Source organism: Ixodes scapularis, unplaced genomic scaffold (genome assembly GCF_016920785.2).
Source record: "Ixodes scapularis isolate PalLabHiFi unplaced genomic scaffold, ASM1692078v2 PGA_scaffold10__122_contigs__length_95168666, whole genome shotgun sequence".
NCBI lineage: Eukaryota > Metazoa > Arthropoda > Arachnida > Ixodida > Ixodidae > Ixodes > Ixodes scapularis.
The window spans coordinates 93,402,902-93,429,893 of NW_024609836.1; the positions used below are offsets into that span (position 1 = coordinate 93,402,902).

The 26,992-nt window shown below is 47.7% G+C and overlaps 1 protein-coding gene across 2 annotated transcripts in view; it reads left to right on the forward strand.

The window, feature by feature from the left end:
• Positions 1–1,010: 1,010 nt before the first annotated feature.
• Positions 1,011–26,992, forward strand: part of LOC8037192 (ribosome-binding protein 1) — a 38,029-nt gene continuing 12,047 nt past the window's right edge. For both annotated transcript variants that reach the window (XM_029979224.4, XM_029979223.4), the window contains exons 1-12: positions 1,011–1,128; positions 7,120–7,352; positions 8,826–9,180; positions 11,319–11,469; positions 12,556–12,818; positions 18,643–18,711; positions 20,415–20,512; positions 21,186–21,408; positions 22,112–22,279; positions 23,572–23,802; positions 25,293–25,370; positions 26,509–26,625. In XM_029979224.4, the coding sequence (XP_029835084.3) occupies positions 7,183–7,352; positions 8,826–9,180; positions 11,319–11,469; positions 12,556–12,818; positions 18,643–18,711; positions 20,415–20,512; positions 21,186–21,408; positions 22,112–22,279; positions 23,572–23,802; positions 25,293–25,370; positions 26,509–26,625 (1,923 nt within the window). In that variant the 5' untranslated portion in view covers positions 1,011–1,128; positions 7,120–7,182. The remainder of the gene's footprint in view (positions 1,129–7,119; positions 7,353–8,825; positions 9,181–11,318; positions 11,470–12,555; positions 12,819–18,642; positions 18,712–20,414; positions 20,513–21,185; positions 21,409–22,111; positions 22,280–23,571; positions 23,803–25,292; positions 25,371–26,508; positions 26,626–26,992) is intronic.

Genomic DNA, 26,992 nt, shown 5'->3' on the forward strand with positions numbered 1-26,992 from the left:
GGAGGGGTAGGGTAGCAAAGCGTTGCACACTTTTTGAAAGATTCCACCAGAGTCGGCGAATTTTTACAGGGGTGCACACGGAACGCGAGTAAAAAATATAACCGAAATCAGAACATAGTGGGAGGAGGAGGAGGAATAAACGTCTTTATTTGCCTGCAGAGCTAGGTCAAGCCTAGCCGGTGCGGCCCACACCATCCGACGCCCCAGCGTGGGCGATGCCCCTTCCACGGGAATTTAAATCGCCCGCCATTACTCCCTACACTCTGGATAGTAATAGATAGAGTGAGAAAATGGAGGACAGTGAAGACCTTGATGTGAAGGTATGGAAAGGTGGCGCCATCTGTGAGTCACTACTACAACTGGTGGGTTGGTTGGTCGGTCGAATCAAGAAATGGTATTTGTCGAATACTAAGATCAAAATTAGGTCGAGAGCGATGGAAAGCAATGAGAAGCAACAGAAGGGCTCGTTATGTAGCTGAGATTATAAATTTTCACTAAAATAACTGCATAAAAAAGTGTGTTCCTTTTTTCTTTTGGAGATTTGCAACTTTGTCGAAAAGGTTCCAATGTGAAAGAAGGGAACGTTTTTGAGTTCAGTGAGTCAGTCTAACTTAAGAAGAAAAGTGGAAAACTTGGGAATTTTTTTTGCACCTCGTGCGAAGGTAATCATTTTCTCCGGAAGGCTCTTCGAATGTTCTTCATAAAGTTCAGACTTTTACGAAAATTCCTTCGATGCACGCGCGAAGCTTTCTCTAGTGAATCATATAAATAAATGTAGAAGAGAGTGAATATATGAATAAAATTTCCTTCTGACTTTCTCGGCCCAAGGCGAGAAAAATGCCCTCGGTGCATACGATTCCGAAACCGCAAGTTGGAAAAACGCTCGACCCTCGTCTGCTCGGCGACTCCCGACGTGGCAGATACCCACCAATGACCGCAAAGCTAAGAAATAACTCTAGCCAACCACGCGGCACTAATTGACCCACGTGACCACCAGCCGGCCAATGACCGTGGGCGTCTCATGCCGCCGGTCCGAGGCTGCCAGTGTGTGCGTGTGTGTGTGATCGTGTGGCTCTGCCGGTGATACACCTGTTATTTTGTCATAGGAGATCTGCTGCAGCTGAAAAGGTAAGGTTCCGCCCCGAGGTCGTCCTAGCGCCCTTCGGTGCACCGAAACCGATTCCAGTCGGCAGCGGCCGCTGTTACTTTCGCAGTCAACCGGCGAATCTGTCAGTCGCGAGTTACGTCTATCGCTTAGGCCTAGGTACGACTCGGAGGGGTGTCAGCCTGTTCCGTTCTCAGCGTGACACAGATAGTTTAAATTTCTCTTTCGCGATTTGCCGGAAGGCTAGACGAGCCCCCAGGCTACCGGGCGTTCGTGAACGAGCGTCGCCCGCTTAAGGCGAATCGCTGGCGCTTAACGGTGGTTCTCCCCGTTTCGCTCAGGAGGGTTCGAGCCGCGGTTCAGGCTCGCCGTTGATCACTATCCGTAAGCGTGTGTCGCTTGACACGTAGCGTGCTCGTAGTAGCCGCGGTCCGGAAGCTCCAACATGACTGCCCGTTGACGTAAAAATATAAATAATAATAATAAAAAAAATAAAAGGTTAGGGCCGACGAATTGACATTCCGAGCCTGTGAGACTGCCGTCGCCGCTTTTCTGAGGGAAACCCGAACGAGCAACACCAATTGACGATCCACGCAATACCGAAGTACGATTTTACGTGCGCAAGCTCCCTCGTTTTTTGCCAAACGAAAGGTAATAATAATAGTATTTAATTAGGGAGGATCGCGACCCTGCTGAAAAGGATCAGTGGACCGTACTACCGGAGGCCTCCGGCTGCGCTCTACGTTATGGCTGATGATGATGTGATGATATTTACGCCAAGTTTCCGTGTCGCTGATCCTGTAGCGAGGTCGCTTCCTTTGACCCCCCACGCTACGTCCGTCCCTGGTAGGCCTACCCTGGTTGTCTCTAGAGGAACACTCTACCTCAAACACGCGGAGGGAAATCGTGAAGGAAACGTCAGCCGAAGCTTCGAATAGCCGGAAAAAGACGTTGTAGTAGGAGGCGTTTTTGATGTAAGACAGTCTTGACACAGGAGGAAGCCGTAAGGAGGCTGACTGGGTACGAGCCAGCCAACTTCCCTACAGTTTCCTTCCTGCGTCAAGTGGTTACCTTGTCTTACGGTAGCCCCGAGTTTGACCTGTGGAAATGCAACCGCGTTCCTCAACTTTTAGAATGTGCGGCGGCTTCATTTCTGTATCAGTGCATCTGGCTGTGGATGGTTACAAAACAGGTATTCGTTAGAGCACGCTGAAAAATGAGACTGCATCCGAAAATCATTCATGATAAGAACACGGAAAACTTCCGATTCCTGCATTTGTCACATTTCGGGAACAAATGATTGTGGCCTGACCAAATTTGATCAAGTTCGACGAGAGTGGGAAAAGCACTCCCCTCTCAACACATTCAGACGAAGCAACCGCCAGAAAGAGGTCATTGAAATGTTGCTGCAACATCCAATGAAAATTGCGGCCCTCTAAGGCTCTTGTAAATTTTGAGGCAATGAATGGCATAACTTGGCTGAAAAGTGATTCCGACATTCTGTGCTTGGCATCCGTGCATTATTCAACAAGACTTGCAGCCACACTCGCATCTCTGAGCACACCTGCTCCCTTGAGGTGTGGCGTTTGTTTTCGATAACTCAGTCCCCCTACACATGTTTGTCCGCTAGCCAGAAAAGCAGCTTGCCGTTTTCCTTCTTTTTTTTTAGCTAATATTTGGCATCTGCTCGCTCGGCTCGAACAATACCCATGAGCAACAAGTTACCTGTCTGAACCATCTTTCTTTTCTTGGCATATCTCCATGTTCTTTTTTTTTTTTTTCATTTACGTTGCGGTAATATTTTAGCCGTACTCCTCTTTAAAGACGCAAATTGTGGCGAGGTTCAGTGCCAGTGTTGGGATCGTATGCGTAGGTTTTCGGACACAGTTCTGCTTCTTGATTGATGTTGAAACAGCCGTGGTATGGCTCTTTGGTCGGAATGTTGGAGGTTGAGGTTTTTCAAGGAGATCCAAGTGCCGTAAATTGATGCCTCCTTAATATAGACCCTGTTAATAGGGTTAATAGAGACATAATTTGCGGGGTATGAAAATGCCGTCTTGTCATTATGGACAACTCACATTGTGGATGCTTTTTGGGGGAAACGGAGGCCTCCATATTGAGGAGACGTTGCTGTATCAAGTTCATGAAAAGAATAATTAGAAAAAATATAAAACTTTAAACTTTTTTTTTTTTTTAGGCTAGTGGGGGAAAGGGAAGGGGAAGGGGGTACATCCTGCCATCTTGATGCCTTGAGGAGTCTGGCCTTGCGAAAGGGCTTCAACCCTTGAGGGGCAAAGGCTCCCCTTCCTGTGTGAGGGCAGATAAGCAGACTACTGGGCCAGGCAGCAACTGGAGATGCCTTATCTCTCTCATTGCATTAACTGGATACCGTTCAGGGGGATCCAGAGGCTTCCCACAAGGAGAGGGGGTTAGCGAGCCAGGCACCCTTGAGATTCCATTCCAGACAGTCTGGAGCACATGGGCATTCCCAGAAGACTACGGTAGTAGAGAGTTTCTCTTGGCGTGCGTTCAGTGCACCTCAGAGCGTCTGCCAGGGGTTTTTCAGGTGTGTTGTGTCGTGTCATGTCGGCACAGCACATGGCAGTCCAATTGCAGCGAGATTCGTAAATGTATTTGGTCTAGGACAGCTGTACATTTCCTCTATGAGTTCACAAACCCCCCCCCCCCCCCCCCTTTTCCTGCAATGTTTTTCTTCCTTTTTTTTTTTCTTTTTCTTTTTTTACAGGAAGTGTGTGTCGTGGAAGCCAAATGCTAGTATCGCCACACTTCCCTCAGTAAAAAAAGGGCATGGGAAAAACCAAGGCTTGCATGCCTTGTTTGTCTGACCTTTGGCTGGAGTATCTGTTTTCAATATCTTTTTGCCAAGGCTCTTTGTATTTTTCTTTTTTTTTTCTAAAGCCAGGAGTGCGTGTTAGATAACATTTGGGCAAGGTTTTCTTTTCGGCTGCTTTTCCCTTGCAAAGATTGGCAGTGCATTGAGTCTGCAAGGGTTGTTGTACATTCCATGGGAACAGTGTTGGATTTGGCCTTTGTTGGCATAATTTTTCATATCTGACAAAAGCTCTTCCTAAAAGTTAATTCAACAAATTATGTGGCAGGATTCTCTTATGCTTCACCATGGAATTCCCTAAGCTTGCATTTATTTCATTAAGTCGCTGACCGATAAGAACTCTTAAACATTTTTTTGCTGTTGCTCTCTTTAGCTTTTTCTTATAATTTAAGATGCTTATTGCTACCCCGCAATGTCTGTGCTTTGGACCCTTACGGACGAGGCAATTGAACGTTTTTTTTGTTTCCTGCTTCTTTTTGTAATACTGTAAAATACCAAGCATGTGCTAAGGTCACAATGAGCAGCTACCTGCTGCTTTTGAAATGTTTGAAACGTAAGCGATGGACATGTCAAGTGCTCACCCAGTTATCTGAGCGAAATGAGGTCCTCCGGAGCCGCTACTCGAAGAACCCTGGTGTAAAGTGCTGATGCCCAACCCTGTCAATGCCCCTTCTGTATTTTTGTTTTAATAACTCAGTTTGCATTTTTGTTTGTTGGTCTAACAAGTGCCATTCCCCATCCTCTAGGTTATCCCCCAGTTTTGGGTTGGGCAATTGTTCGGTATTCTGCACTATTTCATCAATAAGGGAAGCATTTATTTTAGAGCTTCCTTATGTTAGTTTGGGGAAGGTCCCATAATTGTGAAAAGCGTGAAGCTTGGGTCTTGAGAAAGCTGGGGAAACGGTTGCAGCAATGTGGTGATGCATCCTCAAAAGTACGGGGTGAATCAAGGCACTAAGTGCACGGTAAACAGCTTAATATTTTGCGCATTTGCCATGTCCCCATTGGGAACACTGTTCACGATTGAAATTTTGCGATTGAGAGTAAACTTGCCGTTGAGCAGCATGTATGTTCAAAGTATTTTTTATTCGCAGAATAGGCAAAAATTAAAGGGGCACTGACACCCCAAAGGTCATACTTATTTTCATTGTCAAAAACGATAAAAGTTGTAGTCGTAGACACAGAAAACGATACCAGAATGCAAAAACTTTCCTACGTGTGCGCATGCCTTTTTTTCTTGTGTTTCTCTCTCCCTCTTCTCACCTCCTAGCTTCTTTTTATTTATGACTTAATCAATTGTGAAATTTAGAAGCTTCATAAGCAACATTTTTTTTATAATATTTAATAACGGTATTCGTAAAACATGCTTTCTAACAGAATTGTTAACATACTTAGCACCCTCTTTTTAAGTATCGAAAGTAGGAGTCCGGAAAAGATGTCGCCTCGTGGCTTTTTATCCTTTATAAAAGCATGGCGGCGCTCGGCAAATGTAGCACTGAGGATGATCGGGGAATTGGACTAAGTTCTCTTTTCGGTGCCCGACAACCTCTCAGTCTTCGAAAAGAAAATTGTCAAATGGTCAAAACAACTGGGTCTGGTGTCTGTGTATCATAGTTTTGGTTGTGACTCCACCGGGGCAGCCTTTCACGCAGCACCCATGCGACATGGCCCCTTGCGCCGCTCACAGAAGTTCACTGCGCATCCTCTTCGACCTCGCACCGTTTCAAAATTTGAGATCGCTGGGAGGGCCCTAAAAGAACTTCTCTGACTCGTGCTCACAGCAATAAGTGGCACGCAAACACGACACTTCCTTAGGCGGGAGAGAAACTCGGGTTACAGAACGACTCAATCTTTGACGTCGCTGCACTGGCGCGGATCGCTTTCGGCGATCCGCGCCAGTGCAGCGACGTCTTTTCGGCTTTTAGAAATTGTTATTTTACTTCACAGATACCGAGTTTCCAAGCTTAGAATTTCGAAGGTAATGTCCAGGCATCTTTTTCAATCGTTTCGGGTAATAAAAAAAAATTATTTTGACCTGTCGGAGCCTGCTACAAATATGAATCATTTGCAGCATCGTATTTTCCAGACTAGTCCACACCTGCAATTAAGATATGTTTAGTGGACGTCAGTTAGGTGCTTTGCCTCATAAATAGTAGCTTCGGTTTTGTTCATTCCATCATCTGCTGGTCTTGCTTTGCTTCTCTTCGGTTGTTTGCGGTCATTGTATTCCCCCAGCCTGTTTGTTAGCTGTACTTGGTGGGCTCAGTCTGCGTATGGGTGACATGGCACATAGTGCCTGTGGACATACTTGAGGTTATGTGCCATGCCCGCGAAGCGCAACTTGCAACGGGCGTGTCTTACCTTGTGGGAATTGTTCGGTATCTCGTCTGTGGGAGAGTGTGATAAGAAGGCCGTGTCAGTTGTGTGAAACACATGCCAACATGAAGACGATAGCAGGTAGCTTCACAAGTCGCTACACGTCATGTGTAAGCAAGCAATCACTTGACCAGCAGGCATAAAACCTGAACAGTGCGTGCAGAAACACGAGTTGGTGATAAAAGTATATGCAGTGCGTTAAAGAAGTTGTACAACATATTTTTTTTGTCTATTTGCAGGGCCTTAAAAATGCGTGAAAACCAGCAAACTTTTTTTTTTTTTTTTAACACCTTGGTAGTGGGTTCTGCTTTGTGTTAAAGAAGTTATACAACACAACACATTTGCAGGGCTTTAAAAATGCTTGAAAACCAGCGAACTTTTTTTTTTTAACACCTTGGTAGTGGGTTGTGCTTGTCTTTGCCAAGCTGTGGTGTTTTCGAACCTCATGCTGAAGGCCCGTTAACAAACTTGAGTTTGCATCTGTCCCGCTGGTGCCATCTATGAGGTCACCCTGGAGCTGCATTTCACTAAAAAGAGAAAGTTTTCCGGTATTTCTGAGGTCAGTTGTACTACATACTACCTAAGAGGAGTGGTCGTTTATGACATTGTCAAAAGTTTTTTGGGCCAAGAAAGAAAGAATGGTGCACAAAAAAGAAATACGAAATGTTCCACGGCTACCCGATGGACGACGCCGGCGCGTTCTCTCGTAAGAGAAGAGGTTTTAAGGCACACTGTCGTGAGCAGTCGCAAGTGTGTGAAGGGGCTTCAAGACGGGCGTCTGTCTCAGGGTGGCCGTGACGGGGCCAGTGCGGATGCTTGGGAGGCGACCGGGCAGAGCATAGCAGGAACCATGGAGCTGGAGATCTGCGCTGCCATGTTTGTGGTGTCTGCCGTGGTGGTGTTCCTGGTGTCGGTGCTGGGCACCCGGCAGAAGTCCTACGAGGAGGCGATCGAGGAGGCCCGGAAGCGGTCCCAGGAGCGCGAGTCGGCCCTGCAACAGGCCAAGGCCGCCCAGAAGCGGTGAGGAAAGGGCCCGCCCGCTAGGCCCCAACCCCTTCGTGCGTGGCGTGTCGACGCGGCATCGCCACCTACGCTCGCCCGCGGGATTAGAACGGCGGCAAGCCTTTCGGTTGTCCCGCCTCCAGCACGAGCTTCCTGCGCTCGGTGACGCCTTGGCGTCTCACGAGCCTCGAACCTGCACATGCAGCCAAAGCACGACAAAAGGCAACGAGGGCGTGCTGGAGGTCGGGCGTCCGGAAGAGATGCCCTGTCGTTCTCATTCTGTCGGCGACTCTAGTATAGACCGTTCCACTAGGAAGGGAGAAAGAATGCCCTCTCATCCCGCTCGTCGTCTGCTCTGCCGAATGGGCTGTACCTAACATCCTGCTTGCGTACAAACTCGGTTTAAAATCGTGTCATTCTGGAAATTTCAAGCGCAGATGCTATGCTCGATAAAAAGACTAGCCGAGTCTAATTGCAATGGTACCTAACTTGCCAATAAAGAAAAAAAAGAAAAACTGTGTCAGAATGGGTGGTCGCTCCGGCGAAAAGTAAACCCGGTTGCTCTAGCTATTTCACTGTACAAAGTTCGTACTGGTGTAGGCCTTTAGCTACAATGAGTGGAAGTCTGAAATAATAAATAAAAACGTGCTCTCCTGGTGCAATAGACACAATGGTTGAGGTGCTGGCTGACTCTACTGTCATTGAAGTAGCGAAACAAAGATACGCTAGTTTATCATTTACTGAAATTAAACAACAGAGCACTAAAGGCTGATTTTGGAGTAGCCATAAATACTCTAAGAACGCGAACCACTTCATAGAGGAAGCCACGAGCGAGAGTTCGATGTTCCGTACAGCTTAAAGTTGGAGAACGGTTTGCCGTCTGCTAGCAGAGTCGGGCGCGTGCCCTCTCTCTCGTTTTACCCCGCCGAACCGGCTGAACTTCCCGGATGTGTGGAGAGGGTGCTGCGCTCTAACAAAATGGTGCCGCCCTGAGAGCGCTAAATGGAATGGTCTATAGATCTTTCCAGTGAAGAGCTTCTGGCTGGGGCCATTTGCAGAGTTTCTGCATGGGGCACATGTTTCACTCGCTTTCCAAAGCGACAAACAGGTCCGTACTTTGCTTTGGGCATTGCACGCTGGGCTATTCATTTGTAAACATTAAAGTGGTGCATGGGTGGGCCTTGTCTCCGGGCTCTACCCGGTTAATTTTGACGCAGCTTCTTACTTCATACACGGGTTTGCTCTGGCGTTTATGCCATTGTGGCCAATTGCTAAGTATCATGTTGCTAGCTTTTTTTATGTCATTTTTTTTCAGCAGTTTGGTTAATTCATATGAGAAAAATGTTAAAATTTTATCAGGTTTTTCTCGATCAAGTGTGCGTTGCTTTTGTTTCTTGTATATACCCAGAAAACGTATATGCCCCCTCTTACCATAGTCCCACGAGGGACTGATGGTATTTTGAAATAAATAAAATCCTCGTCTCCACGCAGGGAGGGGGGTGGCAAGAAGGTGAAGGGCCGCTGGGGGCGCTCGCGCCTCAAGGACACGGAGGGAGGCGAGCCACCGTCACCCACACCCGCAACGGCGGCGGCGGCGGTTGCACCGCCATCTCCGGTAGTTGACCACGTGGAATTCCAGGAGGAGGCGGAAGTGGTGCTGATCCCTCAGGAAGACGAAGACCTGCCCATCATTATGCCGACCGCGGCGCCCACGTCGTCGGCAGTTCGCCAGCGCCGCCCGGCTAAGCCCATCCTGGTGCACAAGGAGGCGCCGCCGCAGGAGCTTCCCGCCGAGGCCCCCCCGCCGCCCGTACGTAGGAACTCCTTCAAGGACATCTTGCCAAAGGTGAGGGAGCGCTCTCTCGTGTAAGTCGGTTTTTTGGCACTGCAGATGTCTATAGTCCGTTGCAACCTAAGAACGAAGGGCGAGGGTAAGACGGGCCGGGGAGGAGGAAGCAGACGGAACGCTGGAGGAGAGGGGGGAAACCTTCTCTCTTTAGCGTTCCATCCGCTTCCTCCTCTCCGGCCCGTCTTACCCTCGCCCTTCGTTCTTAGGTTGCAACGGACTATAGACGTTCAGTGCCGATCCTGTTTCCCAGAACTTTTTAGAGGTCACCTTCCCTTCCATCCATACTTTTTAGGGGGTGACTATTTCAACTTCCACGGTCGAAATATCTCGAAAATTAATTCAACGCCTTTGAATTCACTTTTGTTAAACGTCCAAATAGCAACTTGATTATTTCAACGTCTCTCGGTGATGTGGCCGTAGCAGTGGTATCCGTTTTGTGGTTTCATTCTGTTTAGTTTCTGATGGTGTCCGTGTTGTATTGACTTGTTGACTATGTCACGTGCCTAATAAGTTTCGGTCCTCATTGGCAGTGGGAATGTCTTATTCGGCATGTGTGTGGGACTGGCTCGACAGTTGATCCTCTCGGACGTGACATGCCCCGCAGCAATGTTCCGAGCTCTCGCACACCATTTTGGCATGCGTCTCACTTAAAATTCTGAATCTACAACAAAGGAGAACTGGATATCCCTCTGTCTTGCCTGCACGTAACAAATGTAAGTGCGTACACTATGTAACACTAAGAAATATCGCACGCTTTTTGTGCCTCCACGTTGTGCGAGCGTGTCTTCGTACGGTTGCAGACTGCAGTCTCGCTTTGCATCCTGCTCCTGCCTTGTTTTTAACCGGATTTCGTGAGTTTGTTGTTTAGTTTAGATTTTCTTTTTGGTTCGTGCATGACGAGCGGGCTAACGACGAAACCATCGGGATACTAAATAAAAGGTTGTGAATGCAAACATTTCCTCCTTGCAAGAAGTTAGGGCACAGACAAGCTGGCGATGGTTTAACTTAATTTTAGACAAACCCTTGAGACTGAGGAAAAGACGAAGGACAACTTGGTATGCGAATGCGAAACCAAGATGTTTAATCAATACACTCTCCTAATTCTATCTAAGGACAACACAACACACAGTCTCAAATTTTGAGACCGTGTGTTTTGTTGTCCTTAGTCTTTTCCCCCGTCTTGGGGGTTTGTCTAAAATTACATTTCCTCCTCGATGTCTCTTGACCGGTGCGAATGAACAAAGGGTCTTGCACGGTTGTGCGAGATGCACATATTTTCCAATCAACTGTGAATTTTTTGACACGACATTCAGCTTCTTTGTGTATATAAAACACAAAAAAATTAATCATAAAAAAGTGCCACACTCTGTAATGTTGGGCACAACCAAGCAAACTTTATGTGCTGCCTGATAGCTGATGTACTTTAAGAGTCTTTTTTTTGCATTCCACAAAGGTAATAGAAACTGCAGTCTACTGCACATTTGTTTTTTGGAAAATGTGCTTTGAAATGAGACGCTGCTTGCAAGCAAAATATTTGTTTGACCGCCACTTTCGATCACGTTCCAGTCCAAAGTTCTAAGTTGGATATGTCAAAATGAGGAAAAAGAATATTTTGACGGCGGACAACGAAATTATTTTTAAGATATTCTCACGTCTTCAGGAAGTGGCGTCACGGACGTCAAAATAATATCTAAAATTATTTTGAAAGTGGAAATAGTCACTACCTTCTTTTTACTTGGTGAGCAACTTTTAGTACCATTCCAGTGTGTTTGTGATTTTTTTAAATAAAGTTGGCTACTTAATCAGCTGTAACCTCCACAGTTTGGCGCGTTATCGTGAAACGGAGTATGTTGTGATGTATTTTCCAAAAAGGACCTTTCTTAAAGGACGTAAAGGAAGAAAACAATTTTTTTAAACAGCTTGTATGAAAAAATGATGTCACTTGGTAGACCTGTGCGCCGCCACTGCCACAAGTTACGCCGGAGCCGTTCAGCGCTTCCGCTGAAGTCCCCATGCCGCCACATGCTGAGCGTGGCGTGCCGCCGGCTGAACGCACTCCACATTGCACCCTTGTTTCGGAGTTCCCGACGTGCAAGGAGGACGTCCCCGTGGCTGATCCGACCTCTGTTTCGCAGGACGAGATTGAGCTGAAGCACCTCCAGCAGGAGCACGAGGCGTCTTCTGCGGCGGAGGGTCCCCGTAGGGCCAAGACGCCGCCAAAGAGCTCCCCGCTCCGTGAGAAGCCCAGGCGCAAGGCCAGGCCCCAAGGGGACACCGCTGACGTGGGTGAGTGGCACGCTTGTTGCCCGGGGCGGGGGGAACTTGGGCTATGGGGACAGGGGCCGTTGGGAACTGGGGCATTAAGGGCATAAGCTATAGGGATTTTGGCTCTGAGAAGTTGAGCTATAGACCCTTTTCAATAGGGAGACGCCATCTTGAAGTATCGTCACTTCCAGTACGGGTGAAAACATTCTTCTTTGCCGTCGCCACGCCAATAGAATACAGTTCAAATATAAGCGCAACTTTTGCATTCTCGTTTCGTCTCCTCTTTATTTTTTTTACTATTTGCAGGTTGAATTGCGTTATTTTTTCGCCGCACATACCGGATATGCCTGCCGGTGGCTGGGTACAAGAGTACTCGAAAGAGGTCTATAGGGACTGCAGCTTTTTGGGGACTGGGGGCTGTGATTCCCTACTTGGCATTATCAGTAGGAATTCATGTTTTTGGGGTTCATTTTTCTTTGAATTCGGGGATGTTTTTTTTGGTATAAATGTTTGATGCCAGACAAAAAAAAATCTACATTTATCAAAGGGTATATTAAACAGAAAAAAATAATGAATACATGTATGGGAATACCCAACCTCCAATGGGGCATCCCCAATGGATATTTACAATGTTTTTAGTTGTTTTTTTTCTCCTCCAAAATAAATTACTTATACATTGCGTCCAAATGTAGTGCTAGCGGTCAGGACCAGGTGTCAAAAGTTTCCAAAATTTTCATTGGGAAAATGGCAGTCGACGAAGCCCACAAACATGTATCAGATCAAAAGTTTCCTGAAATCCCCCATAACTTTTTAATCACATGACTGCAAGCTCTGAAACTTCGGCGTTGGGTCCGTATGGCTAGCACTACATTTGGGCAGGAACTGAGTTTTCGGAAACACATAATTGCTTTTTGCGATTAAAGAAAAACAAAAAACAAAACACTTTCTGAGTTTTTTTGTGGAAACGTGCCATAGACACATTGTACGAACCCTTGTGTTGGGAGTCGCGAGCCTGAAGGGTCACTCATCCCGAGCCTGAAGGGTTGCTTGTCCCGAGCCTGAAGGGTCGCTTGTCCCAAGCCTGAAGGGTCGCTCGTCCCGGTGCAGCGGCGGAGGGCGGCAACGGCCCGTCTTCGGCGGATCTCTCGGCGGGGGAGCTGCTGAAGCTGGTGAGGTGCAGCACGCGGCTGACGGACGAGGCGGAGGTGGAGCAGCTGGTGGAAGAGCTGCTCAATCGCACGGGGGGCGGGGGGGCGGGCCAGTGGCACAAGCGGGGCCACGACCCCGAGGCACAGCTGCGCAAGATGCTCGCCGACCGGGAGAAGGACCTGGAGGCAGAGCGCCAGCACTCCCTCTCACACGCCACCAAGGTGGGACATTTGCTAAGGCGAGGCTTTGCAAAAAAGATTGAAAAATAAAAATGCCTCAATCGGTGCCGCCTTGAGGGCACACCCGATTTAAAGCCAATTTGGCCTCCCACCAAGGTGGGAGGCCAAACTTGAGAGCGCAAGCTCGTACTATAGTCGGTTACAAGTCAAGAAGGTAGGAGAAGCTCCTCCCACAAGTGTGATGCGCCCGTTACAAATCTCTCCGCAGTCGAAAGAAGAGTTCACTGGAGACGCTCCTTGTTCCGCTTCAATGGATTCCCACTTGTCTCCGATCCCCCTTTTTAAGAAAGCGACCTTTGTTATTCATCGGAGAGGGAACCGAGCCCCTGAAAGCAGCCTTTGTATTCATCGGGGGGGAAGCTAAGCCCCGAAAGTCGTATTTGTTTCCGTCGGTGGGGGAGAACTCTAATCTCCCTCTCGTGGCTTCCACAATGCTAAGTCAAAGTTGAAAGATAAAGCAAATATGTACAGAAAAGCAAGACCCTCTTCGCGCGTTGTCCGCGACGTCACGGAAACAGTGAGACGCTATTGGATGCAAAGGTGGCGGAGGGATATCTGATTCTCTTTGAGGGGCATTTGCCGCTACCTTCTTAACCTGTAACTGACTATAGTGCAGAATGCGTGCTGGGGCTGGGTGTTGCGAGAAAAGAGACATGGCGTGTTGCGCTCGACCGACACATGGGTCAAGGATATGTAGGCAATGCAGCCCCCAGGGGCTATATTACCTCGCAAAAAGAGTTGGCGCGAAAGACAAAGGACAAGTAGAAGATTGGATGAGACAAGGAGTGCTTTCAACTGGCAGTTCAATAAAAAAAATGAAAAAAATCTAAAATAAAAAAAAACAATTTTTTAAAATGTTTTTTTATATGCGAGTTGAATGTACTGCTTGTTTCGTCCAGTCTTCTGCTTGTCCTTTGTCTTTCATGCTACTGTACTTTTCCAATTCTAATGCGCAACTTTTTTTAGACAAAAAACGTTCAGGCTTTCCACTCGTGAAGAAGGAAGACCAGTGGAGCTGTACTCGATACACTGTGTGCTTCTTCTTCGTCGTCGTCTGTTTTTCACGCTGTTTCTCATACGATGAATTCCCACCAACGCACCCAACTATCCATTCTTATATTTTAGCTGGAAAGGTTGGCGCCATCTACGAGCGACGGCGGAAACCATACTGGTTGTGTGCTTGCCGCCGTCGCTTATGGATGGCGGTAGCTGTCCAGGTAGGTTTGTTTCGACATACACAGACACGATCTTGGGGAACCTAGCCCTTAACAGCTCCGCTGTAAAAATAGAGCTAGCAAATGGTATGTGTGTTACAGTCAGATACGAAACCGAAATCACACTAGCAACACTTGCGACGGTAGCACTGTTATCGGAATTATGAAATGGCGGCGTAGCGTTCGTTGGTTCTTATTCGTCCCGCTCGTTCCTGCTTTGTTCAATCGTCGCCCGCACTTGCAAGATATAAAAATGCTAAAGCGCCTCTTCGAAAAACGCGGGATCCAGAACGCGACGGGTGGCACTGAGGACAACACGCTCTGTTGAGCGGAAGGTGGAAAATTAACTCTGAGTGCGAGGACTAATACACTTGGAAGTCGGTAAACTTCGCTTGTTTTTTGTGTGTGAAAACTCGTCTTTTTTTTTTTCTTCACTATGTAAACGCGTTAGAATCGGGTGCAGGATGAAAATCTTGTATTTGGTTACGAAAATCGGGTGCACGTTAGGATCGGGTAAATACGGTAACTGTTTTTTTGCGGTGTTAAATCAAACTAGGCCATCAACGTGTATTGTTGCTATATCGCTTATATGGCCTTGAGGTCAATGTGTCGCCCGACCAGACTTGTACGGTACGGGTTACAGGTAATCAAATTACTTGTAATAAATTTTTTGGAGTAATTTTGTAATCATTTGATTGCATTTAATACGAAGTAATCACAACAGTAATCTCATTACTTTTGGAAGTATTTAAATTACTTCTAACCATTACTTTTTTTCTCTTCAGTTTTTTTGTGGCGCCTTTTGTTCATACTAGTTTCCTGCTTTGGAATCCTCGAAACAAAATCTCCAAAGGAAATCTCCAAAGGAAGATTTTGTTTGAGGATTCTCTGGCAGGATTTACCAAAATTTTAGAATTGGGGGATGGTAGGTTGACATATGACTCGACTTGTGCCATTATCTCAGCTTCTTTTTGTACGAGCAATTTTAAACCTTCCAGCTTGTTACTGTTGTGCTTCTGCTTGTTGCTTACCAGGTTTGTTTCAGAAACACTAAGGCCTTTATTAAAGAAAAGATGATTTTTTTTTTCTTTGGTTAAGGGCCAGTTTATGAATTGTAAAACTTAAGAATTGCACGTCTGACTTTTTCAAAATAAATTTGTATACACCTATGGTCCATCTTTGATGCTTCTTGTGAAGAAAAATATATTAATAAATGAATAAAGTTTTCAATATACAATTTATGAGGTTCAGTAAATGAAGTACCTCACGTAGTAATAACTGACAGAAACGTCCCCCTGAGAGCTCCGCTAGTTTCGGAAAAAATGTTCCTTGCATGCTCAAAAACATTGTTTTCGAGAAATTGCAATTGGAAGTTTGGTTGCTCATCCACAGTCCTAAGATGCGCGTGGTGTACAGCCTCATTCCCTCTGCACTGCCTTGTGAAGCCTGTTCTGGCACACAACTTCATTTTTCTTCTTTTCTTGCTTTCCGGAGAAGCCAGAAAGCGTGCTTTTGTGATTCGAGTGTTGCCCATCCGGTTCAGGGTCACGTCACAGAACACATCTGGTGTTACATCAAGGGCTTCACACACTTTCTTTCTTGCTTCGGTGCCATTGTTGTAGAAAGCAATAGACCTGTTGCAAAACGGGCAGTGCTACGACGGCAGGGAATTTTGGGAACCCTCGGTGCAGATCACGTGCTTTCTCGTTGCGCCTCTGCGACCGCGCGCGCGTCCCGGCAGTTACCTCCCAGCAGTCGTTGCTGCCATCCACCATCCCGCCCATCCGCCGAGTCGTACGTCGTTGGCGGCTTACCGAATCTGTGGCAGCGTAAAGGCATTGCGGCAGGTGAACTTATTTGAATACGTTATTCTTCGTAACTTCCCTTCACATATTGAAGTGTCACCGAATCCACTTATTTTGTACCGCAACCGTGGCAGCTTTCCACCAGGTTCGACAAAGTGTTGGGGCAGCAGACAACAGAGCCGGTACAGAGGATAGAGATGAGAAAGGGGCAGTTAATGACTTGTTGCCCGCCCGACTCGGCTGCTCAAATGTTGTTGATGTGGTAACCTGCGCCTGCTTGCCTATGCCGCGTGGTAGCAAGGGGAGAGACGTGGGGAGGGGCGTAGCAATGGGAGGACTCCCATTATTCGTCGCGCAACGCGCTCAGGCTTTTGGGATTTTTTGAAAAGGGTCTATTGCATCGTAAAAAGCAGCCTTCACTGTGAACAGTCCAACAAGTGTTGTTTTTGGACACCTACACCAGATCAAGTTGTTTAGCTACTCATTTGCATTTTGCGTGCATCCATGAATTGTCCATGCGACCATGAAACGTCCATAAAACGCAGCATTCATTTGTACAATGTTTTATCAACCTCACACGCACAAAAACAAGTTTTGTTGATTTTATTATGTTTTGAGGTTGAAAAGAGTGATGCAAACAATGTGTTTGCAAAGTCGCACACATTTTAAAGGGCATATAAGTGTAGTAGGCACAATTTTTAAATGTCTTCTAGTGCTCACTTGAACTTGTTTTTTGGAGGACGGGCTCTGCAAGAACCCCGATAAAATTTTAAAAATGCACTTTTGTGGTCAATTTTATTTATCATTTTCCCTTAAGAAGATAAGTAGGTAATAATGCAGGGATTCTTAATCTAATATTGTACTGTATGAAAGGCCCGTTTTTAAACCGGCAGTAAACTCTTGTCGTTTTGAAAATCTGAAGTAGTCGGAGAAATAACAGTCACCTCTTTAGGTAATTGCCAATTACTTTTTGTCTCGACTAATCGAGTAATCTAATTGAATACTTTTGAGCAGGGGTAATTATAATTGTAATCGAATACTTTTTTCGAGTATCCTTTACAAGACTGCGCGTAACACCCCGATGTCGCATCGCACTCAAACATAGCCCAGCTCACTTGGCATACATTTTGTGCTTCTCAGAGTTTATCAAATAACATCAAGAAATTATTATTTTTTTTAATTGGGGTTGGGGCAGCACAGTGTTTAGCGCACTGTAGGTTTCGGGGATACAAGTGGAACTACTAAATAAGCTACACTTGAGCCACCTTGTTACTAAAAATCAATGTTGCCACTTATCTAAGGCTTTGTCTGAAATCGCAAGAAACAGCTTTTTCATCCCGCGTCATTAAAACAGTCCAGAACAGAGTGGAGCAATATCGCCGGGGCTTCCCGACACCGCATCTAGAGCGCAGGATGTCTAATTTTTGTGTGGTTACTATTATTTAAATGCACCCGCCCTGCTCTAGCCGACAAAATGGCGGCGCCCGCAACGCAGTCTTGGATTGGGGTGCCTATAGTCTAAGTGTAACTTGTTCAGCAACTCTAGATGCACAGTCCCAGGAAACCTCGAGAGTCGCCCGTATAACATTGTAGAGGCTGGCAGATGCCTCAATACTCACCTCAGGGGGAGCACTTCCTCGAAGTAATCCAAGCATCCAGAGACTCTTTTCACCCTATTGTGGAGCACAACCGCATTTACTTGAACTGTGAGCCACACTTCCATGCAACCCGAGTTATCGGGAAACACAAGGACATACGGAGAAATAATTTAGTCCTTTGAACTTTGCCTCGCTTTCCCTTAGGTTATCCAAGACTGATGTAGCATTTCTGAGGCAGGAGTTAAAGTAGGGAACACATAAATACCTTTTCTTCTAATTTGTTTCTCTATTTATTTATTTCTGTTCTTTTTATTCTATTTCTTTAACAGCAACCTTAGCCATTCTCTTACATTCTTTTGTCTCTTCTTCCTTAACAGACTTCTTTCTCCCAGGTTTCTTTTTTCCGAGGGTTTTTCTTTTTCCGAGGGACTTTGGCGTCGGGGAAGGAAAGGGCTGACGCTTTGAGGGCGGCATCATTAAATGTCGGTTGCTAGTTGAAAGAACCGTACTGTCTGTCTTCGTCCCTACATGTTTTATTCTTTCGTGATTTTCAAATTATGTTAGTGTCGTAGCTCGGCCTCGCAATGGATTAAATCGGTGCAACAAGGGATTACCAGGTGTCACCCCCTCTCCATTCCCCCGAAATTTATTGGGCTTTTTTTACTGCAAAAAGAAACTATACATTGCCGAACGCTCATTCTTAGGCCAGATGTAGTGCTAGCGGTTCATACCAGATGACAAAGTTTCAGAACTAACCATTAACCTTTTAAAATTCATAACGATTTTCTTAAATGTTTAACGGGAAAATGGTGGTTGACTGAGCCCTCAAATACGTGGAGCTGAACGGCACCAGTTATCAAAAACACGCCCATTCTCCCGTAAAAAAATTTAAAAAAGAATTGCATAACTTTTTAATAATGTAACAAACGGTTCTGAATCTTGGGCGTCTGGTTCGCACCGCTAGCGCTATATTTTAACGGATCTGAGCATTTGGTGCTGCGTCGTTTATTTTTTTGCGGTAGAAAAAGACTAAATTTTTTGGGGGGGAGATGCTGTATTTTCACCCTAGCGGGTTTACCAAGTGTCCCAAGGCAGAGGATCGTTTACATTTGTCCCAGCAACATAAGTTTGTAAAGCTAGTGTAGCACGAACCTTGAGAACGTATTTCTCTTCTCTTTCTTATGTGCAGGTGAAGGAACTGCGTCAAGAGCTGAACCAGCAACTGAGCAGGACGCAGCAGCAGGAGCGCAACCTGAAGGTGAGACCACAGCGAGATGCACGATTATAGAGCTCCAACAACAGTCCCTCGGACGAGGCTGCTGGTTTCCCCTTCCCACATCGTATTGCGCCTTCGAAAACAAGTCCAATGTCTTTGATCCACAGAGCCCGTGCGTATACTTTGGTGCAATGCCGACGGAAGATCAGTTATTGCAATTTACGTAAGGATCCCAGCGAATGACGTGCCTTAATCTCGTCGGGGCTCAGAGGCGGGATCTGCGGCCAAGATTATGAGTGCACGAACATCATCCAAAGCGTCTTAGCACAGTTAGGGCATTTTTGAATCCAGATGTCGCCAACGTCTCCTCGCTTGTAAGCCTTTCCAGTTCCCTCCCCCCATGATTGGCCTTTGTAATCTCTGCTGGAGAGTAGACTCGGCGCCGTTCACTCAGAAAGAATACCCATTTTCGAACGACCGCGGTTGTTTATGCACAAGGCACAGAACAAGCTAAAGTCGCTGACGGAATTAGTAGAACGGCGAGGAAGTCTCCCCCAGAGTGAGCTTCCCAGCTTCGATAATGGCATCTCTTGAGTGTCGAGCGTGAACAAGAAGCCAAAGCGCAAGGAAAGGAAACGAAAGCTTGCCGGAGGCTGGGTATCTGAAAAATACGTCCTGTCGTCTCGTTCTGCTGGCCCTAGTGGATGACCCGGTTCTTCTCCCCTCCAAGGCTTGGCGACCGTGGATTGGGCTCGATCGGCACGAGCTAGAATAATTGAGGCTTGCACACAACCTCCTCTTCCTCCGTGGAGCGTGGAGACCTCGCAGCGGGGGGAATGGCGGTGCTGTTCAGCCGTACTCTCGTGCCGACTCAAAACTCTTCGTATAACCTGGAAGTGGCACGATTCGTCGTCTCTCATTATTATGACCTTGGAATGCGCAAGAAATAAAGCAAACACGAAGTGATATCGTCACATACTCTTTTGCTTTCCCTCTGCCTTCTCTGCGTTCTAAAATCGCATGACGTTAAACCAACGTGAAAAAAAAGGAAGACCAGCGGAGCTGTACTCGATACACTGTGTGCTTCTTCTTCGTCGTTGTCCGTTTTTTGCGCTGTTTTCTACGATGAATTCCCACCAACGCACCCAACTATCCATTCTTGTATTATAGCTGGAAAGGTTGCCGCCATCTACGAGCGACGGCGGAAACCATACTGGTTGTGTGCTTGCCGCCGTCGCTTATAGATGGCGGTAGCTCAGGCACGTAGCCAGGATTTTGTTTCAGGGCGGGCCCGCTCATGACAAAATGCTGTATGAGGGGGAGGGGGGAAGATTTCAGGGTGGGGCCCGGGCCCCATGGGCTCTCCCCCCAGAATACGTGCCTGCGGTAGCTGTCCAGGTAGGTTTGTGTCGACATACACGGACACGATCCTGGGGAACCTAGCCCTTAACGGCTCCGCTGTAAAAACTTTGCCTATGATTCCTGGATAATCTCGTGTGCTGCGTATCGGAACGCCGCAATGCGTCAACTGGGCGCTACGCATTTCCAGAAAAGTCTGTCGGACCTGAACCCGACGCTGGGCGTCCTTGGGCGCTTCGATTGGACGCGAGGTCCAGCCGAATGCTGACCCAGCACTTGTGTCCAATCCGCGTCTGGGCTCGATCTGCAACGCCGTCAAAATTCTATCGCATGGGCTGTTCTAGCCGGCGTTGACTTGATTGGGTTTTCCGCATGCTCGGCCGCAGGCACAGCAGAAGCTGGTGGAGGAGAACATGGCGGCCGCCCAGCGTGCCAAGGAGGAGGGTCGACAGTTGCAGGCGAGGGTGCATCAGCTGGAGACCGAGTGAGTGGCGTGCCTGTCGTCTGCGACATGTTTTTGACCACTAGACACGTGACCTTGGAGTTTTGCTTTTAGATTCTAACTAAGTACAGTGCATAAATAATTGCTTATCGATCTTTTAATAACAGTACCGACGAGGTAAGTTATGTTCCGTTTGTTTGAGGTCCAAAATGTGGTTTTAGGACAAAAACTCGGGCTGCTTCACAATGCCTCCGCTAAATGCCGTCGGCCGCGGTGCTGTATTTTGGGTTTTTATCGGAGTTGGACACTGATCTCTGGGGCTAACAGTATCGAAAAAATATTTTACCATATTTTTACAGCAATCGCAGTACAAATATTGGCTCAGTTTTGCGTAGAAGCCTCAGGATTTGGTACGGTCACGTGTCTAGGGTTCATCATGGCGGCAGCCAAGTGGGGGTCACTTTTGCCTGGCAAACACTATACCAGTTTATGGGTCTAAGCCCCTCTGCCTCGTCGGTCTAGTTATGGCAGATGGCACCATCTAGTGCTACCCACTAGACGGTGCCGGCGTGTTCCATCGTCCTAGATGGTTCCAATGCAGTCGGGAACGCTCGACCGCAAGTGTGTGAACTGGCCTTTATTTTGAGAAAACCGGCGCTGGCTTTTGTGCCCCGGTTCCTGGAAAACAAAGTGTGCGTGTGGTTCGATCCTGCAGGCTGCGGGAAGCGACGGGCTGCGTGCGCGAGTCCCTGGAGCGCCGGGAGGCAGAGCTGGAGCGCGTCCACGCGGAGGCCCTGGCAGCAGAGCGTGCGGAGTCCGCCCAAGCGCTGTCCCAGGCCCAGGCGCGCCTTGCGACGGCGGAGGCATCCTGCCAGGAGCTCAGGCAGCGCCTCGAACAGGAGGCCCAGGCCCAGGCGGCCACCAGGCAGGCCTCGGAGGTAACCTTGTCCTTTCCGGGTCTGGAAAACGGGGCACTTCGATTGTTTCGGGCGTGCTCCAGAACCCGTTCTTCGCCGCTTCCTTCCCTCTGGACGAGAAAGAGGGTGGATAGAAAAGGGTCATCCCCTTTTCCTTTGAACAACACCGAACAATTAAAACAAAAACTCGCCGCTCTGGTATCTTCGCTTGAGTTCAATGTTACAGAAGAAAACTTGGTTGGGAAACTGCCATAGGAGCCTGCTTTGGAAAACGGGCTCCAACCTGTACTCCAGCGCTTAACTCTTTCCTTACTGCATTTATTCAAATCAATCAATTTGATCAAAACATTTCTAATGCCTATTTCAACGCGTCCGGTGCCATTTTGAGACAAGTGACGCCATCTAGGACTCTGGTCCTCAACCATTGATAGTTTGCGGACCCCTTGTGGATTGGTTTAGATGATAGAGGACCCCGTTCATGGTGAGGGGAACTGAAGGGTATAGGTTAATTATGATGATTTAAGAAATGGCTATAACTTATGGCTAGTGTGAACAAGAATTCTCTCATTGACATACACAGGACAAAACTCGCCCAGAAAGTAAATCGGGAAAACACGAATGGACCTTTGGGCTTTCCGGGACGACGTTTATGCGGCGCAATGTGGCTCCAGTTTTCCTCGACCGTCGCCGCGTGCAATGACGTGGTGGGCACGGATGGTTGCAGGGCAAGGTGCAGGAGCTGAGCAAGGTGCACCAGGCGGAGCTCGAGGCGGAGCGGGTGGAGCACCAGCGTCGCATGGCGGCGCTGGAGCAGCGTTGCCAGGAGCAGGTCAAGACGGCCGAGGAGCTCAGGGGCAGGCTAGCAGAGGCGGCCGCGTCTCACGCCCGCGAGGTAGGCTGCCCGGGGATGTGCCACGGGCTATACAAGACACAAGATGTGTTCTGATGGGAACTGCATGCTGACGGGGAACACCGACGGAAACGGCACGCCGAGAGGATCTGTGCAATGGCAGGAACTGCACACTGACGGAAACTGCATGCTCATGGAAACCGTACACTGACAGGAAAACTACACTGACAGAAAATGTGCTGACAGGGTAACTGTACACCAACAAAGCTACTATGGGCACTAACAAGGTGAAAACGGCAAGGAGCTTCAGTTGTCCTGCCTTCAGCGTGACCTTCTTGCCTTCCACAATGCTTCAGTGTTGAGAGTGCACCTGTAGCGGGGATGTGCAGCCAAAGCACAGCGGAAGGTGTGGAGCACATGATGGACCCCGGGAAATCGAAAGGAACACCCTGCCATTCTCATTGTGTCAGTGACTCTACACTGAGAGGGTGACTGTATGCTCGGAGACTGTGCGAGGGAAGGTGTCCACCGACAAGGAAGTGCTGGCTGATAGGGAATCTGTACAAGGAATAATGTCCACTGATAGGGAATCGGGTAGTACAAGGGAAAATGTCCATTCTTAGGGGAACCATGCTGATTGAAACTGTTTGAGGGAAAATGTACAGTGATAGGGAAATTGTACACTGAAAGGAACTACGAGGGAAAGTGTACTGTGATAAGGAAACTGTACGCTGACAGAAACTGTACGAGGGAAAATGTTTACTGTGGTGGTTGATAGGTGACTGATTAAAAAATGTACAAAGGAATATGTACAGTGGTAGGGAAACTAAGCTGACAGAAACTGTACAAGGGAAAATGTATACTGATAGGGAAATTGTACGCAGACACTGTACTATGGAAAATGTGCACTGATAGGGGAACTTTACACTGAAAGAAACTGGACAAGGAAAAAATGTACTCTGATATGGAAACAGTCATTTACAGTCTAAGCTCGTTACAACAGACCTTGATTTTGACCAAGATTTCGGTCTGTTGTAAAAGGAGTATGTATGTTGTGAAGTTGAGTCAATGGTATGTAGAAAGAAAACAATCGAACTTCACAAATCCGTATGTTATATCCAAATGTCTCTTGTAATCAGGTCTGTTATAATGAGCTTAGACTGTATAGGGAAACTATGCTGACAAACAGTACATAGACAGAAACAATATGCTGACAGGCAAGCTATGCATTGATAGGAAAAATATCTGCATGCTTCCTTCGCTCGTGTCCTTCCCATTCTCCTCGGCCGTGCGGTGTCTACGGGGGTAACCGTGGCGGGTCGTGGCATGCCCAGGTTGGGGAGCTACGCCGCCACCAGGCGGAGGTGGAGGCGCAGCTGGAGGAAAGTCAGCGGGTGGCCAGCGGGGAGCAGGAACGCGCCCTGGAGGCGCTCAAGGCGGAGCTGGACGCCCAGCGGGCCAAGAACAACGACCTGCGCACCAAGAATTGGGAGGTGGTGGAGGCCATGCAGGCGGCGGAGCGCAAGCAGCAGCAGCAGCAACAGCAGCACTCCCAGCAGATGCAGGTGCCAAACCGCTTCGAGCTGAACGACGCCACAGTTTGACGGTCTTGCAAGAACATCTTCACTATACATAGTAAAAAACAAGAAAAAAACTGAGTGCTAAGGAAACAGGGACACAAAGAAGATGAGTAAAGCAAGCAAGTGCTTACTCTCAACTGGAGGTTTCGTAAATCATAAATAAGAAGAATCGCAGCCAGTCTGCTCGTACACAACCAATGTCCCCTTATGTTGTGTCAATGAGCAGAACAATTTTCAATCATGCAAAAAGTTGTGGGGAAAAAAACTCCCTAACAAAGCTCAGCAACAAACACACCTTTTAAAAGATAAGAATGCGCTCCCAGCTTCCGTCAAAACAATAGACTGCTGACTGGCACAAACATTGCGTCAAGTCCTTATACAACCCTGTGCCCTCTGCTCGTTAAAGGGGCACTGACACATCAAAATCATATTTTTTTTTATTATCCGAAACGATTGAAAACGATGCCGGGACATTACCCACAAAATTTGAGATTTGGGAATTGAGTATTCGTGAAGTAAAAAAACAATTTCCAAATGCCGAATTCGAAGTTCCCGCGCGATCGGCGCCGGTGCCTTGACGTCAAAAATTGAGGAGACCTGAGAGTCGACTTCCTTTCACCACTCCCTGCTGTTGCCATGGCGACCCAAAGCGAGGAGGAAAGGAGTGAGCGGCGGCGCGGACCGGTTTTGAGCGGTGTCGCCTGTTTTCCGTTGGAGGATACAAATCCAGGAGACGACACCACAACGAACTCCCGATTTTTGGTATTTCAAAAAGAAGGGCCGTAGTGCGTTCGCAATTGCGTTAAAAAACATGTTTTAGGATTGCCGTAATTAAATGTTCTAGAGATGTCGCCTACAAAGCTTCTAAATTTCCTGATTTTTGACGTCACCGATCAAAAGAAGCGAGGAGGCGAGAGGCGGGAAAATCAAACGCCCAAAATAAAAAGGCGCGCGCGGGAAAATTTTTTTTCGCGATGCGGTTTTTTTTGCGTGTCTATGACAGCAACTTGCATCGTTTTAGACAATAAAAATAAATACGACCTTTGGGGTGTCAGTGCCCCTTTAATTCTCTCCAAAATATTTTTGAGCGTCGGGGAGCACCCACGTTGGTCGCAATGTACCGCCAAATGCCCTGTCAGAGTGGCACATGGCATTTGCTTCTCTCTCCAAAATCTTGTTTCAACACAGAACTTGTTTAAAAGCATTTGTTTGCATTGTGAGACGAGCAGCCTTTTATGGTTTCTGTCATCATTTCGGCAAGGTAAAGTCTGGAGTATCCAAAACTTGGTGATTCGTGGACTTTTCCGAGGGATCTTTTGTCAAGCGTTCTACGATTGTCTCGGGGAAGAAGGGAGGCGCTGAAATTTTTTAGCAGATAGCCTAGCTAGTTGGGTTGTTTCGTGGTTTGTTAATGTTATTGCGGTGCAAGACGACAATGTTTGTTGGAGAAATATTGACCGCCATTCGTCCTGCAGAGCCTCAGGGAAGAGCTGTTGAAAGAGCACGAGCTGAAGGAACGAGAGCTGCTACACCGCCTGCTGCCCCAGGTCAAGGTGAGAGAGACGACGACGCACAAACCCATCTCGTAGCCTCTGTCGGTGAAATAAATGGAGCTTAGTGAATGTGCCGCTCGCATGCTCGTGGCTGCCAGGAAATTCCATCAAGCCACTGGGTTTGATTCGGGCAGTAGTGGTATTGAGAAAGAGGATATTCTGTTTTGTTTTGCGTCACTCCAACGAGCCATCGTCTGTGGGCCGAGAGCAGGGTGTGAGATAGGCAGGTGGGGAAACGACCACTGGAGCCTGCAGTGGCGGCATTACCCAACGTCCTTTATTCAGTATTCACCTGCACCAGAACACTTTTTGGATCAGGGTGGTCGCTCCTCAAAGAGCGTCGCAGGCGCTGTTAAAGGAGTTGTAAAAGTTCAAAAGAAAAAAAAAAAGTCCAAGGACACATATGCACTTCTTATGAGTTGTAAATGCGAAAGCATGAAGGTCGTTCTTCCGCTCTCTTGGTTCGTCTGCGGCATACTGGCGTGGGCGGCCACGTTTCGCTAGCCGACGGCCCAGTGCGCGCGCTCGTGTAATGGCGGCGTTGCGCTCGACCTTACACCCGCCACCACCGGCCACCGCTCCCTCTTACTGGTGGCTGGGTTGCTGCGTGCATTGCTCCGCCGTGGAGAGGGCGTCTCTGCTGGCTTTTTTTTGGAATTAAGCCGCACGACAGCCAATGGGAGCCTCATTCCTTGATGACGCGCGCCTGCCAATGGGAGCAGAATTCACCAGAAAGTGGCTTCACTTCGGAAAGGGAATTTTATGTGCTGTTTGGCTGTTTGGCGTGGTTTCAAAGCTGATGACGTCGGTTCGCTCTATGGAACTGTTAATCCTTCCGCATTAAGAAGAGACCATCACCATAAAAGAAAGCGAAGCCACTGTCCCCTATCTGGAAATAGCCGCCCCTGAAGGTTTTGAAGCGTCAGGACCTCATTGTAGGATTTGATCGGTGATTTCTCAATTTTCTAAAGTGGCCCTATGAATGCTATGCACTTAAAAAGAGGAAAAAGAATATTCGGTTACCAAGGGAGGTGTGCCCCCACCCTTGATGGTTGCACCGAGCTACTTGGCCAGACTGTCATGTGCCCAGTGTGTGTGTTCACGTGCCCAGTGTGTGTGTGTGTGTGTCTGCATGCAGGTGGATGATTCCGAGGGCCTGGAGCACGCCCAGTGGCTGAAGCGCTTTGAGGAGGCGCTCAGCAAGGTCACAGCCCAGGGAGACAGCAGCCAGGACAATGCACGGCTAGAGAAGGAGGTGAGTGGCTGGGAGGATTTTCTCGAGGATGCAACAACGGAAACGATGGCTTAACGTCGACCTTTGGTCACTTACCACGTCGTCAGTCTCCTTGAGATGAATGTTTCCGACTCCAAATACATCACTAGGCGTAAATACTGGATACATACCCTGCAAATATAAAGACTTATAGGAGATGGCAGGGGTAGCCTGCAGGACATTGTAGCCATTGTATTTTGGAAAAGTATTAAGAGTTTCATGGCATTTTATGTTGCGTCGTGCCAAATGATGCAAATCGTTTGCAGTAGCGGGCAGACTGCCCGAGCAGGAGAGCGGGGCAGGTTTTTGTCAGGGGAAGCTAGTTCTAGCTGCCGTTGCGACGTCCTTC